At 42.2% G+C, this 17,193-nt stretch overlaps 1 protein-coding gene across 5 annotated transcripts in view; it reads right to left on the bottom strand.

Moving 5' to 3' along the window:
• Window positions 1-9,265, bottom strand: part of ARHGAP44 (Rho GTPase activating protein 44) — a 106,111-nt gene extending 96,846 nt beyond the window's left edge. For all 5 annotated transcript variants that reach the window (XM_072112640.1, XM_072112636.1, XM_072112639.1 and 2 more), the window contains exon 1: window positions 8,867-9,265. In XM_072112640.1, the coding sequence (XP_071968741.1) occupies window positions 8,867-8,919 (53 nt within the window). In that variant the 5' untranslated portion in view covers window positions 8,920-9,265. The remainder of the gene's footprint in view (window positions 1-8,866) is intronic.
• Between the last annotated feature and the right edge of the window lie 7,928 nt (window positions 9,266-17,193).

The raw sequence follows: 17,193 nt of genomic DNA on the forward strand, positions 1-17,193 counted from the left end.
CCAGAGCTGCACTCACTATTCTGCTGCTGGTGCAGTCACTGTGTACATACATGACATTACTTATCCTGTACTGATCCTGAGTTACATCCTGTGTTATACCCCAGAGCTGCACTCACTATTCTGCTGCTGGTGCAGTCACTGTGTATATACATGACATTACTTATCCTGTACTGATCCTGAGTTATATCCTGTATTATACCCCAGAGCTGCACTCACTATTCTGCTGCTGGTGCAGTCACTGTGTACATACATGACATTACTTATCCTGTACTGATCCTGAGTTACATTATATTGTTATAGGTGCTTTACATTCACTTCAGGTATATATTTATGTGACCATTAAATTGATGGCTGCTATAAATTTGTATGTAGTATATTCACTGCTGGGATTTCTGGTTGTGGTATATTTATTCCTGGTATATATATTCATATTTTATTTATACTCTTTGCTGGTATAAATTTATATGTACTATTTATTCAGAGTAGGTATGTATTTTGGTTTACAGTTTATTTTCTGCTCTTATACTGTATATTAATATTATATTCACTGCAGGTATATATTTATGTCGGGAATAAATAAAAGGGACTGTCCCCAGTTTAGAAATTAGCTAATAGGTGAGGGTTTGAGTGCTGGGATCACAAGAAAGGGATCCCTGCGATCCCAAAAACAGGGATCCCATCCTCTCTGGAGGGTGGAATGGCAGGCGGATCATGTGCTCCCCCACTTCATTGTATTCTATGAGAGTGCAGGAGACAGTGCTGTGCTCTCCCGACCTCACTTAGTCAGAGATGGTGGGGGTCCCAACATTCAGACTATCACCGATGACCAATGGGCAAGATAACTTCTAACTTGGGATAATCCCATTAACTGCTGTTATATAATTATATGTGTAGTATATTAACTGCTGGTCTATATTTATGTATGAATACTCACTCATTATATAACACTATATATTTATAAATATTCTACACTTTGCAACATAAAGGATGGAAAGGATGTGGGACAAAAGATTTCTATAGCATTAATTCCTATTTATGTAATCAAATATAGTATATATTATATAGGTATATAGTATATTAGCGTCAATGCCTTCCTACACTGAGAAGATTGGGAAAGTATCTGTAAACACGTCTTTGTTAGAAATTGGAGGAAAGTTACCAGGGGTAAGGGACATTATACATATATACACTCACCGGCCACTTTATTAGGTACACCTGTCCAACTGCTCGTTAACACTTAATTTCTAATCAGCCAATCACATGGCGGCAACTCAGTGCATTTAGGCATGTAGACTTGGTCAAGACAATCTCCTGCAGTTCAAACCGAGCATCAGTATGGGGAGGAAAGGTGATTTGAGGCCTTTGAACGTGGCATGGTTGTTGGTGCCAGAAGGGCTGGTCTGAGTATTTCACAAACTGCTGATCTACTGGGATTTTCACACACAACCATCTCTAGGGTTTACAGAGAATGGTCCGAAAAAGAAAAAACATCCAGTGAGCAGCAGTTCTGTGGGCGGAAATGCCTTGTTGATGCCAGAGGTCAGAGGAGAATGGGCAGACTGGTTCGAGCTGATAGAAAGGCAACAGTGACTCAAATCGCCACCCGTTACAACCAAGGTAGGCAGAAGAGCATCTCTGAACGCACAGTACGTCGAACTTTGAGGCAGATGGGCTACAGCAGCAGAAGACCACACCGGGTGCCGCTCCTTTCAGCTAAGAACAGGAAACTGAGGCTACAATTTGCACAAGCTCATCGAAATTGGACAGTAGAAGATTGGAAAAACGTTGCCTGGTCTGATGAGTCTCGATTTCTGCTGCGACATTCGGGTGGTAGGGTCAGAATTTGGCGTCAACAACATGAAAGCATGGATCCATCCTGCCTTGTATCAGCGGGTCAGGCTGGTGGTGCTGGTGTCATGGATCCATCCTGCCTTGTATCAGCGGCTCAGGCTGGTGGTGGTGGTGTCATGGATCCATCCTGCCTTGTATCAACGGTTCAGGCTGGTGGTGGTGGTGTCATGGATCCATCCTGCCTTGTATCAGCGGCTCAGGCTGGTGGTGGTGGTGTCATGGATCCATGCTGCCTTGTATCAGCGGGTCAGGCTGGTGGTGGTGGTGTCATGGATCCATCCTGCCTTGTATCAGCGGCTCAGGCTGGTGGTGCTGGTGTCATGGATCCATGCTGCCTTGTATCAGCGGGTCAGGCTGGTGGTGGTGGTGTCATGGATCCATCCTGCCTTGTATCAGCGGCTCAGGCTGGTGGTGGTGGTGTCATGGATCCATCCTGCCTTGTATCAGCGGCTCAGGCTGGTGGTGGTGGTGTCATGGATCCATCCTGCCTTGTATCAGCGGGTCAGGCTGGTGGTGGTGGTGTCATGGATCCATCCTGCCTTGTATCAGCGGCTCAGGCTGGTGGTGGTGGTGTCATGGTGTCTTTGGGCCCCTTGGTACAACGCCACAGCCTACCCGAGTATTGTTGCTGACCATATCCATCCCTTTATGAGCACAATGTACCCTGTAACATCTGATGGCTACTTTCAGCAGGATAATGCGCCATGTCATAAAGCTGGAATCATCTCAGACTGGTTTCTTGAACATGACAATGAGGTCACTGGACACAAATGGCCTCCACAGTCACCAGATCTCAATCCAATAGAGCATCTTTGGGATGTGGTGGAACGGGAGATTCGCATCATGGATGTGCAGCCGACAAATCTGCGGCAACTGTGTGATGCCATCATGTCAATATGGACCAAAATCAAATCAAAAATCCTGAGTTGACCCTGTGCCAAAGTAATAATGAGAAGTACTGACGGCAAGTTTACTAAAAGAAAGAAAGGAAACTATATGGGTGACGTATCCCACTATATGCCTTCATATAGCTACAAAGGCTCTAAATGTAATGTCAAGAGAACCGAGCAGACACTGAACATGAAGGGGGTGCTTTGAAAATTACAATCAACACAGAATTAAAAAAAAAAAAAGTATCTGAAAACAGAATTTAGTTTTTCACTGGTGGACGTTGCATGTGCCCTAAGTACCGGTAATCTGGATCTAACATTGTAAAATCCGACAAGGCCATGATCTGAGCTCCTCTATCCTCCGCTCTCCTGTTTGATATATATGAATCACAAAGCTTTCCAGGCCAGCACGTCTGTAGACGTTAGTCATCCTCTGTCTTTTGGGTGACATGCCCTGCCATTGCTGTGGATATTAAAGCCACTTTTATAATATAAATCTGCTCTAAGAAAGGGTCCTATATGGTCAGTTACATTGTATCACATAAACATAATGACATAAAGCAGTAGTACAAGTGTAATGTATTTAATCAGGGTGCAGGGCTTCCTTCTACACTTACTTTGTCTCCTTCCTGCCTTATCTGCTTTCACGCTGACATTTCTGCTGAATTCCATCTTGCTAGCAAGACAGAGAGAAGACAGTGAGGTGTCTGAGGACATGCAGGCTATGGAGGGGCAGCAGTGAGTCAGAGCAGCTAGTGGTGATCGGAAGTCCGGCTCTTCTTAGTGAGCAGGATCATGAGGCTCCACTCACTAAGAAGACCTGGCTCCTCAACGGCTCACTATTACATGTATTATAGGAAGACTCAGTCCAGCCAGTCACCCCACTCCACTATTAACCCGATTTTATCGGATTAAAGGGGGCGTGGTGAGCCATTTAGGGGCGGAGTTAGGAGAGCTATTCTGCTGCTGGTGCAGTCACCGTGTACATACATGACATTACTTAACCAGTACTGATCCTGAGTTACATCCTGTATTATACCCCAGAGCTGCACTCACTATTCTGCTGATGGTGCAGGCACTGTGTACATACATGACATTACTTATCCTGTACTGATCCTGAGTTACATCCTGTATTATACCCCAGAGCTGCACTCACTATTCTGCTGCTGGTGCAGTCACTGTGTACATACATGACATTACTTATCCTGTACTGATCCTGAGTTACATCCTGTATTATACCCCAGAGCTGCACTCACTATTCTGCTGATGGTGCAGGCACTGTGTACATACATGACATTACTTATCCTGTACTGATCCTGAGTTACATCCTGTATTATACTCCAGAGCTGCACTCACTATTCTGCTGCTGGTGCAGTCACTGTGTACATACATGACATTACTTATCCTGTACTGATCCTGAGTTACATCCTGTATTATACCCCAGAGCTGCACTCACTATTCTGCTGCTGGTGCAGTCACTGTGTACATACATGACATTACTTATCCTGTACTGATTCTGAGTTACATCCTGTATTATACTCCAGAGCTGCACTCACTATTCTGCTGGGGTTGCAATCTATATACATGCTGCTGTGTACATACATGACATCACTTATCCGGTACTGATCCAGCTGTATTATAAGATCAAAGGAATGTATGTATGTTTATATCTTCTTATTTGAAAGATAAATTAGTTATAATGTGCTTCTCTGGCAAAAATCGGGTTAATATCGAAGTACAATAAACAGAAGTTACAGCACCATTAAGACACATACAACAATAAATAAATTGTGATTTTCCTTTCTTCTTGATATTTTTGGCTTGGATCCCAGCTGGGCTGCAGACATGATTTATGCTCCTTCCCATTTTTCCTGCTTCACAGGGGGAAAAGTACTGGGACGAAAGATGTGGTGTGAGCAGAGGAAGCGTCCGGCACAGCAGGAATACACAGCCATGTTTTATTACTTCCCATAGAACTCACAATTTCCATATCACCTCCCGTAAAGAGCAAGAGAGGAAGCCCCACAAGAGGTTAACAAGAGGGGGAACGACTCTAGAAGTGCGACCAACACAACCAGGACGGACCATAGGATCAGATGTTACATGACGTGAATGTATCATATGTTCCAAACATGTCTCATTACTTGTGCTGATGAGATATATACAACCGTGGTCAGAACTGCCATTGGGTTTTATAGTGTCACTGTGTACCCCGAGTGTCAGCACGTCCCTGTCCTGTACCCCAAATTTTAGCGTGTCCCTGTCCTGTCCCCCAAGTGTCAGCGTGTCCCTGTCCTGTCCCCCAAGTGTCAGCGTGTCCCTGCCCTGTCCCCCAAGTGTCAGCGTGTCCCTGCCCTGTCCCCCAAGTGTCAGCGTGTCCCTGTCCTGTCCCCCAAGTGTCAGCGTGTCCCTGTCCTGTCCCCCAAGTGTCAGAGTGTCCCTGTCCTGTTCCCCCAAGTGTCAGCGTGTCCCTGTCCTGTCCCCCAAGTGTCAGCGTGTCCCTGCCCTGTCCCCCAAGTGTCAGCGGGTCCCTGCCCTGTCCCCCAAGTGTCAGTGTGTCCCTGTCCTTTCCCCCAAGTGTCACCGTATCCCTGTCCTGTCCCCCCAAGTGTCAGCGTGTCCCTGTCCTGTCCCCCAAGTGTCAGTGTGTCCCTGCCCTGTCCCCCAAGTGTCAGCGTGTCCCTGTCCTGTCCCCCCAAGTGTCAGCGTGTCCCTGTCCTGTCCCCCAAGTGTCAGCGTGTCCCTGTCCTGTCCCCCAAGTGTCAGCGTGTCCCTGTCCTGTCCCCCAAGTGTCAGCGTATCCCTTTCCTGTACCCCAAGTGTCACTGTGTCTTCCACATGCAATGCTTCCAGAACCTTCCCGCATCCAATGATCCAGTAGCCGGCTGCTCACATGTCCACGTCTCATGTGTAAGGAAGGACTTGCTGAGTGTAATTACTTACAGGATGCGCTGTACACATTCACAGCATGGAAATGTTACTAAACTACTAACATACTCCTAACCTTTCCCCTGCTAACAAATCTGGCATAGATTTACCCCCGGAGAACTGTATTCCCCCGGCTCCATCAGAGAATGCATTGCACAAATAACATTGCAAAATCTCCACGCGACTCGATCTTACAAGAGAAACCAAAACATTCCTGAGCAGTGCACATCCCCGTCACGGCCCCAACACAATGATGCCATCATGTAATACAGGGCGAGGATGGGGCCCTGCATCATGTCTGCATTACAGGATCCCCAGGCATACTGCACATTACTCAGCACCAACCCCATCCACGTGATGCTATACTACAAGGTTTACATCTTGAGTATTTCTGATAATCCATCATGGAACTATTATTGATAGATACCAGATTACCAAACATTTCTGATACAATGTATTAGATTGTAGTAGAAGCTTTCAGGGGTTTTAGTTCAGAAAGGACACCCATAGTATACTGGTGGAGGGGATGATCCTTAACTACCAAACACAATAATAGGGGCAGTGCGAATATTAACATAAGAATATGGGATGAACTGCAGTACCTAACTCCACCACTTCTATCAAGCAACACTGTACCCATGTTAGCAATGAGGGTTAGGTAGTGTATGCAGGAGACACCACAGTGACACCACTTTCACTTCACAGGCCAGTGATGTCACATCCATTTGTCACTTAGACTCAGTCAATTCAAGTGAAAGGAGAAAAGCAACATTTGCAAGCACAGCAGCTACACAATAAACAGCACTGCCCGGGGCAAGGAGTAAGGGTTAGTCCTCCATTACATCAGTGTGTCACTGCACCCCTGAGTGTCAGCGTGTCCCTGACCTGTCCCCCAAATGTCAGCGTGTCCCTGACCTGTCCCCCAAATGTCAGCGTGTCCCTGTCCTGTCCCCCCCAAATGTCAGGGTGTCCCTGCCCTGTCCCCCAAGTGTCAGCGTGTCCTTATCCTGTACCCCAAGTGTCAGCGTGTCCCTGTCCTGTCCCCCCCAAGTGTCAGCATGTCCCTGTCCTGTCCCCCCAAGTGTCAGCGTGTCCCTGTCCTGTCCCCCAAGTGTCAGCGTGTCCCTGTCCTGTCCCCCCAAGTGTCAGCGTGTCCCTGCCCTGTCCCCCCAAGTGTCAGCGTGTCCCTGTCCTGTCCCCCAAGTGTCAGCGTCTCTGTCCTGTCCCCCAAGTGTCAGCTTGTCCCTGTCCTGTCCCCCAAGTGTCAGCGTGTCCCTGTCCTGTCCCCCAAGTGTCAGTGTGTCCCTGTCCTGTCCCCCAAGTGTCAGCGTGTCCCTGTCCTGTCCCCCCAAGTGTCAGCGTGTCCCTGTCCTGTACCCCAAGTGTCAGCATGTCCCTGTCCCCCAAGTGTCAGCGTGTCCCTGTCCTGTACCCCAAGTGTCAGCGTGTCCCTGTCCTGTACCCCAAGTGTCAGCATGTCCCTGTCCTGTACCCCAAGTGTCAGCATGTCCCTGTCCTGTCCCCCAAGTGTCAGCGTGTCCCTGTCCTGTACCCCAAGTGTCAGCGTGTCCCTGTCCTGTCCCTCAAGTGTCAGCGTGTCCCTGAGCTGTACCCCAAGTGTCAGCGTGTCCCTGTCATGTACCCCAAGTGTCAGCGTGTCAGTGTCCTTTACCCCAAGACTTCCAAGCACCTCTGCTCCTTATCTCACTTCCCATATGTAACACACTGGTTGTTGCTCAGGTTTCCAGCAGGTGCATTTACATGTGACATCTCTGCAGTGTCTGCTGTGGGTAAATATGTGTACTATACAGCTCTACACAGTGGAGGCAGCCATATTGTGCTGGGTGGTATGCAGGCCTGTATCTGGTGAGGATATAATCACAGTGGAGGCAAAGGCTGTCCTCATATTGGGCCACAGATGGATGTATACGATGGAAGCACAGACACAGGAACTGAGAGTCACTCAATACATTACATTATACAATATCCAATAAATATAAATCCAAAACATCCGGATGTAGCATTTGTCTAGAACAGGTCCAGTAACCTGCCATCATTACACATCCTCTCCTACCCAGTGACCTGCAAATACCAAAACGCCATAATGCACAATGGAATTCTATGGTAACCTAACCCAGCAGAGCTCTGTGCTGCACAAACGCCCGGCCGCAGGGTCACCGCCTGCTACAGGATCCGGATGGGAAAAAGCAACCAAGAGGAAGCAATGGGAGAAATGCTGAATGTGTGAGCAATGTGACAGCCTGAGACCTGCAGGCAGAGAGCAGGACAAATAACCTACTAATAAATATATACTATATGTAGATACAAATAACTATATATAAATACAAAGTGCAACATATTAACACACCATGTATTAAAACAGCTGCAAAACCCTGCAGCATAACAATCCGTACACACACCCAGCAATATACAGAAGTACTACCAGGAGGGATGGATAATACATATATAAATATGAGAAGGAGGGAGAGATAGATAGATATGAGATAGATAGATAGATAGATAGATAGATAGATAGATAGATAGATAGATAGATAGATAGATAGATATGAGATAGATAGATAGATAGATATGAGATAGATAGATAGATATGAGATATATAGATATGAGATAGATATAAGATAGATATAAGATAGATAGATAGATAGATAGGTAGATAGATAGATAGGTAGGTAGATATAAGATAGATAGATAGATATGAGATAGATAGATAGATATAAGATAGATAGATAGATAGATACATAGATAGATAGATAGATACATAGATAGATAGATATGAGAGGGATGGAGGCAGGGATAGAAGGATATGACATAGATATGAGATGGATAGATAGAGATGATAGATAAGAGATAGAGATAGATAATACACATATAAATTTAAGAGATAGAAGGATATGAGATAGATGATGGATAGAAAACATTAGACAGATGTAACAGACAGTGTGATATGAGATAGATAACATGAATATTACATGGATGTCATGTACAGCAGGTCAGGAGGACAATAGCAGGATATGCTGATGGATGTGAGGCTGGATGAGTCCTCCCAGTCAGCAGTGCAGGGGTTAATCACAGCCATGATAGCAGAGGATGGGTGGATGGATGGGAGGATGGATGGATGGATGAATGCATAGATGGAGGAATGGGTGGGTGGCTGCAGTCCTATGTAAGGCTCTTACCTGCCCACTGTCTGGTTGGCCAGCTGCCTCATCCGGTTGAATTGCTTCTTCATCCTCGCAGTGCAGTATACAGATAGATAGCAGGAGTATATAGATAGATAGATAATTTCCGTATATAGGATGCAGAAAATAAATAAATAAATAGACCCTCCCCCCAGTGTCAGCAGCACATTACATGTCCCCTGTTATAGGGGGGCTGCAGCACACAGCATCCTCCAGTGCACAGGGGGTGCCAGGGGGCACAGGCCATCCATGGGTGTCCAGGATAGAGGGGTGCAGCCTTGTAGCCCCCTCCTGTGTGGCTGCTGGGATATGGCACTGCCTCCCCCTCCCTGCGCTCATCAGCGGCAGCTCCCACAGTCTCAGCAGCAGCAGCAGCAGCTATAGCACTGCAGCCCGGACAGCAGGCACGCACTGCGCCTGCGCGGGGGGTGGCAGGAGCAGGGCACGCCGGGAAATGTAGTCCTGACTCTCCTCAATGATGAATCCAAGGACCAAAGCAAGAAGGGAGGAGAACAGAGGATGCATCTGTGTGTGACACTAGCTGTCATCTATCTCATATGTATCTATGTATCCAACTATAGTTACATACATACAGTTACATAGGGCATACATAGATAGAAGGTAGATAGAATTGTCTCCTATATCTATCGGCCTTCTATATGTCATTATCATCTATCTAATGTCTATCTGTCTATGTATCTATGTCCTGTATCTGTCTTATCTATTTCCTATCAATTTATCTCATATCTTATCTCATATCTATATACCTTTATCTATCTATCTCATATCTATCTATCTATCTATCTATCTATCTATCTATCTCATATCTATCTATATCTATCTCATATCTATCTATCTCATATCTATCTATCTATCTCATATCTATCTATATCTATCTATCTATCTATCTATATCTATCTATCTATCTATCTATCTATCTCATATCTATCTATATCTATCTATCTCATATCTATCTATCTATCTCATATCTATCTATATCTATCTATCTCCTATCTATCTATCTATCTATCTATCTATCTATCTCCTATCTATCTATCTATCTATCTATCTATCTATCTATCTATCTCCTATCTATCTCATATCTATCTATCTATCTATCTATCTATCTATCTCCTATCTATCTATCTATCTATCTATCTATCTATCTATCTATCTAAATAAAGTAAAAAGCGGGCAGCACTCCATGGTTCAAAATTTCAAAATAAAAGGTGAACTTTATTGAACAAGTGGCCACTTGGTCAATAAAGTTCACCTTTTATTTTGAAATTTTGAACCATGGAGTGCTGCCCGCTTTTTACTTTATTTATCTACAAGAGGATCAAGCCAGAACCTTTGGGGGCGCTGCACCCCTCCTTATTAGGAGTCCATAAGATTGTGCTGACTTGGATTTTACTTCTTCTATCTATCTATCTATCTATCTATCTCGTATCTATCTATCTATCTATCTATCTATCTATCTATCTATCGATCTATCTATCTATCTATCTCCTATCTATCTATCTATCTCCTATCTATCTATCTATCTATCTATCTATCTATCTATCTATCTCCTATCTATCTATCTATCTATCTCATATCTATCTATCTATCTATCTCCTATCTATCTATCTATCTCCTATCTATCTATCTATCTATCTATCTATCTATCTCCTATCTATCTATCTATCTATCTATCTCCTATCTATCTATCTATCTATCTATCTATCTATCTCATATCTATCTATCTATCTATCTATCTCATATCTATCTATCTATCTCCTATCTATCTCCTATCTATCTATCTATCTATCTATCTATCTATCTATCTATCTATCTATCTATCTCATATCTATCTCCTATCTATCTCATATCTATCTATCTATCTATCTATCTATCTATCTATCTATCTATCTATCTATCTATCTATCTATCTATCTATCTATCTCCTATCTATCTATCTATCTATCTATCTATCTATCTCATATCTATCTCCTATCTATCTCATATCTATCTATCTCATATCTATCTATCTATCTATCTATCTATCTATCTATCTATCTCATATCTATCTCCTATCTATCTCATATCTATCTATCTATCTATCTATCTCCTATCTATTTATCTATCTATCTATCTATCTATCTATCTATCTATCTATCTATCTATCTATCTATCTATCCTGCGCGGGGGGTGGGAGGAGCAGGGCACGCCGGGAAATGTAGTCCTGACTCTCCTCAATGATGAATCCAAGGACCAAAGCAAGAAGGGAGGAGAACAGAGGATGCATCTGTGTGTGACACTAGCTGTCATCTATCTCATATGTATCTATGTATCCAACTATAGTTACATACATACAGTTACATAGGGCATACATAGATAGAAGGTAGATAGAATTGTCTCCTATATCTATCGGCCTTCTATATGTCATTATCATCTATCTAATGTCTATCTGTCTATGTATCTATGTCCTGTATCTGTCTTATCTATTTCCTATCAATTTATCTCATATCTTATCTCATATCTATATACCTTTATCTATCTATCTCATATCTATCTATCTATCTATCTATCTATCTATCTATCTATCTCATATCTATCTATATCTATCTATCTCATATCTATCTATCTATCTCATATCTATCTATCTATCTCATATCTATCTATATCTATCTATCTATATCTATCTATCTATCTCATATCTATCTATATCTATCTATCTCATATCTATCTATCTATCTCATATCTATCTATATCTATCTATCTCCTATCTATCTATCTATCTATCTATCTATCTATCTCCTATCTATCTATCTATCTATCTATCTATCTATCTATCTATCTCCTATCTATCTCATATCTATCTATCTATCTATCTATCTATCTATCTATATATCTCCTATCTATCTATCTATCTATCTATCTATCTCCTATCTATCTATCTATCTATCTATCGATCTATCTTCTATCTATCTATCTATCTATCTCCTATCTATCTATCTATCTATCTATCTCATATCTATCTATCTATCTATCTCCTATCTATCTATCTATCTCCTATCTATCTATCTATCTATCTCCTATATATCTATCTATCTATCTATCTATCTATCTCCTATCTATCTATCTATCTATCTATCTATCTATCTCATATCTATCTATCTATCTATCTATCTATCTATCTATCTATCTATCTATCTATCTCATATCTATCTATCTATCTCCTATCTATCTCCTATCTATCTATCTATCTATCTCATATCTATCTCCTATCTATCTCATATCTATCTATCTATCTATCTATCTATCTATCTATCTATCTATCTATCTATCTATCTATCTCCTATCTATCTATCTATCTATCTATCTATCTCATATCTATCTCCTATCTATCTATCTATCTATCTATCTCCTATCTATCTATCTATCTATCTATCTATCTATCTATCTATCTATCTCATATCTATCTCCTATCTATCTATCTATCTATCTATCTATCTCATATCTATCTCCTATCTATCTCATATCTATCTATCTATCTCATATCTATCTATCTATCTATCTCCTATCTATCTCCTATCTATCTATCTCATATATATCTATCTCATATCTATCTATCTCATATCTATCTATCTATCTCATATCTATCTATCTAAATTGGAAAAAGCGAGCAGCACTCCAGAGGTAGAATTCAAAAGTTGGTCCTGTCCTTATAGTCAGGACCAGTCAGCAGTAAGACGCTCAGCACAGACCTTTTATTCTTAAGGATAAATTATTTATTTCTTCCTTTTTCATGTTTTCATCTATTATTGAAGGAACACTCAGCTCCGCACAGGGGGTTAATTTTCACTGGGAGATGCAGAATGTGTTGTCCTATCCAAAAATGAGGAGGTCACAAAGGAACAAGACTGATCCATGTCCTGGACGCTTCACTGACCACAGGACACTTCCCTTTACCAGTGCATTTCAGTTTCCGGCTGATTTGGTGTATCTAAGCCAATCATGTGTTCAACTGTCTGCAGTTATGTGTATCTAATCCTATCCTGTGTAATACTATCTGCATAACTTTGTATCTAACCCTATCATGTGTGATACCGCCTGCAGAAATGTGTATCTAATCCTATCATGTGTGATACAGAGTGCTGAGCTGTGTATCTAATCCTATCCTGTGTAATACTATCTGCATAACTTTGTATCTAACCCTATCATGTGTGATACCGCCTGCGGAAATGTGTATCTAATCCTATCATGTGTGATACCGCCTGCGGAAATGTGTATCTAATCCTATCATGTGTGATACCGCCTGCGGAAATGTGTATCTAATCCTATCATGTGTGATACCGCCTCGGAAATGTGTATCTAATCCTATCATGTGTGATACTGACTGCGGAGTTGGTGTATCTAATCATATCTTGTGTGATACTGTCTGCAGAGTTGGTGTATCTAATTCTATCATGTGTGATACCGCCTGTGAAAATGTGTATCTCATCCTATCATGTGTGATACCGCCTGCTGAGCTGTGTATCTAATCCTATAATGTGTGATACCGCCTGTGGAAATGTGTATCTCACCGTGTCATGTGTGCTACCGTCTGCGGAAATGTGTATCTAATCCTATCATGTGTGATACCGTCTGCACAGTTGGTGTATCTAATCCTATCATGTGTGATACCGCTTGCGGAAATGTGTATCTAATCCTATCATGTGTGATACCGTCTGCAGAGTTGGTGTATCTAAAGCTTTCAGAATTTATAGTGTCTGCTTTACTCTGCATCAAATTGCCCCCTAACACCTCCCCTTTCCTCCGCTCTTTTGGTAAAATATTACAGCTGTAACACAGAGGGGAGGGGCTAAGGAACAGCTTAGTGCAGAGATCCAAGAGCACAGCAGGGTGAGGACACAAACTAATGCGCTTATAGAAGCTACAGTCCTGAAATATGAATCAATGTATTTGTCGTCCTGCTGCTACTAACAACATAAACAAAGCTATGGTTACACACCTTTCCAGGAACAATAACTAACACTGTCTGCAGTGAGCTCAGAGCACAGAAGGGTGAGGACACACCCTCAATACAGGAGCATATATCTGTATTTCACAGTCCTGCTGCTACTAACAACATACACAAAGGTAAGATTACACATATCTCCAGGGACAATAATGGGGTAGATTTACTTACCGGTCCATTCGCGATCCAGCGGCGCGTTCTCTGTGGGGGATTTGGGTCTTCCGGCGATTCACTAAGGCAGTTCCTCCGACGTCCACCAGGTGTCGCTGCTGCACTGAAGAGCATCGGAACGCACTGGAGTTCGCCGAGCCATCGTGGGTGAAGGTAAGCGCAAGTCCAGCGACACTTTTTTTTTTTTTTAAATGCGGCGGTTTCTCAGAATCCGTCTGGTTTTCGTTCGGTCACGCCCCCCAATTTCCATCGCGTGCATGCCAGCGCCGATGCGTCACAATCCGATCACGTGCGCCAAAAACCCGGGGCAATACAGGGAAATTTCGGCGCAAATCGGAAAAATTCAGGTAACACGTCGGGAAAACGCGAATCGGGCCCTTAGTAAATGACCCCCAATGTCTGCAGAGAACACAGAGCACAGCAGTGTAAGGACAAACCACAAGTGCATTTAGAAAAGCTTTTATCCTGGAACATAAATCCATATATCACTGTCCTGCTGCTACTAACAACATCCACAAGAATATGATTACACATGCAGTATTATTATGTCCTGCATCTGTCACTGTGCCAGCAGCTGTGGGTGTTCTCTGTATATTACAGTGGATACCTGCCTGCTCGGAGATTCCACCAAACGTGGGTGTTAACACCCTGCACGCCACAGGGAAGCATAACCGATTGGATCCAATGTGGATCAGACCCCCAGCTTACCGGAGAGTCTGATCCTCCGATGGCAGCCCTAGGGTCTGACGAGTGCCCAGGGCTGCACGATATCTCTGCGTACTGTGCCGCACCCGGCTATGTCCTTCTGAGCATGCTCAGTGCATTACATAACACAGTGCAATACATTTGTTGGCTCAATAAGAGCTTGAACAAGCCATCAGAGGATTGCTCATTCAAGTCAGCTTGTGTGTGTGTGTGTGTGTGTGGGGGGGGAGTTTAAAAACAAAAAGTTTTTTAATTAAAAATAAATAAAGTGAAAGTCCCTTAAACACCACAATTTCCCATACACATCTAATAAACTACAAAAAGAAGAGAATTTCTATTCTCCACACATTTAAGAGTTAATAAGTCTCATCAATAAGCTAGAGACCCACTAAAATGAAGTATTTGTAAAGTGCATCTTATCTTGCAAAAAATAAGCCCTTATATGTACAAATTGCCAAAAAAATTATTTAGGACTCTCAAAGTGACTTGAAACCAGAGCAGGTGCCTCAAAAAGTCTGATTATGACTGATTAGAAAAGTAGAAAATTTTGAATTTCGAAACTCGGTAATTTTTCTACATTTTTGCCAAATATCCGGGTTTTTTTTCATAAATAAACGTAAAACATATCACCAAAATTTTTCCACCAGCATGAAATGCAATGGCTGAAGAGAAGACAATCTCCAAATCACCTGGACATGTTAAAGTGTTGCAAAATTATGACCACCTATAGTGACACATCAGATGTGAAGAACGCAACGTGGCAGGAAGGTGCAAAATTACCAAATCATTAAGGGGTTAATATAAATGTGGAAACATTTTCTGCTGAGGATTCTAGTTTGTCTTCCTAATTTACCTGTACATGATCTGGATGGAAGACATTTCTAGAGCGCCTCTTTTTGGGCTAAATTGTATCCATCCATATCCTAGTACTTCTAAATCTTGATTTTGAACCGTATTATTTCCATTTCTTTGTATACAGTTTGAAAGACAGTAACAATATGTATCCACATTAAAAATACAACTTATCCCGCAAAAAAACAAGACCTCACATGGCTGCACTGCTAGAAAAGCGATAAAGTTTTATCTTTTGATATGTAAGTTCTCCCTCTAGTGGCAGCTGCAGGAAGAGCACATGTTACCTGCAGTTTTTAATAGGGTTTATGTTCTAGAAACCTCTTTCTATACAAAATAAAAATTTATAAATATATATATACACATAAAGAAAATTGACTAAATATAAAATATATAATATAATATAAATATAATAGCAGTTATAATATAATTGCAGGTTAATAGCAGTTTATGAAGGAATTGCCCTTTGAGCTAGAATTTTTGCCACAGATTTCTGGAACTTTTTGTGCATTATGTGCGGACCCCCCCGGGTGCCTGACATCTGCTCTTATGAGCTGCCCTTGAAGTCTTCATTTGGCCGTCATTACAGGAGCTGTGCCCGGGAGATACTGGCAGAAAGCGTCTCTACAATCCGGACGTTCATACTTACAGACCACTGGGCCGGGCAATGAGCCAGGACTATGCACATGAAGGACCAGGGACAATGAAGAGGACACACTGGCCCTGAGAGAGTAATACAGCCACCGGGTATAAACCTGCATATAACAATGGCTGATATACACTGCCAAGACACGTCTACAAGCCGAAACCGAGAGCACCAGAATTTATAACACTGCTAACCAAACTACAGCTCACACAAATCACCAGCCTGGACCATGGACAATCCACAAGATCCAACACTCACCGCACGACTATACAGGAAATACAGTGCACCTGCAGAAAGGTAACAACCATCCAAGAAGGGTCATGTATGTTATATTATATGAACTCTCTATTATATATAGACATATTATTCTTGTAATTTTAAAAAGTACAAGTAATAAACAGATAATACTGCCCCTATGTACAAGAATATAACTACTATAATACTGCCCCCTATGTACAAGAATATAACTACTATAATACTGCCCCCTATGTACAAGAATATAACTACTATAATACTGCCCCCTATGTACAAGAATATAACTACTATAATACTGCCCCCTATGTACAAGAATATAACTACTATAATACTGCCCCCTATGTACAAGAATATAACTACTATAATACTGCCCCCTATGTACAAGAATATAACTACTATAATACTGCCCCCTATGTACAAGAATATAACTACTATAATACTGCCCCCTATGTACAAGAATATAACTACTATAATACTGCCCCCTATGTACAGGAATATAACTACTATAATACTGCCCCCTATGTACAGGAATATAACTACTATAATACTGCCCCTTATGTACAGGAATATAACTACTATAATACTGCCCCCTATGTACAGGAATATAACTACTATAATACTGCCCCCCTATGTACAAGAATATAACTACTATAATACTGCCCCCTATGTACAGGAATATAACTACTATAATAC

This window comes from Engystomops pustulosus, chromosome 6 (genome assembly GCF_040894005.1).
Source record: "Engystomops pustulosus chromosome 6, aEngPut4.maternal, whole genome shotgun sequence".
Lineage (NCBI taxonomy): Eukaryota > Metazoa > Chordata > Amphibia > Anura > Leptodactylidae > Engystomops > Engystomops pustulosus.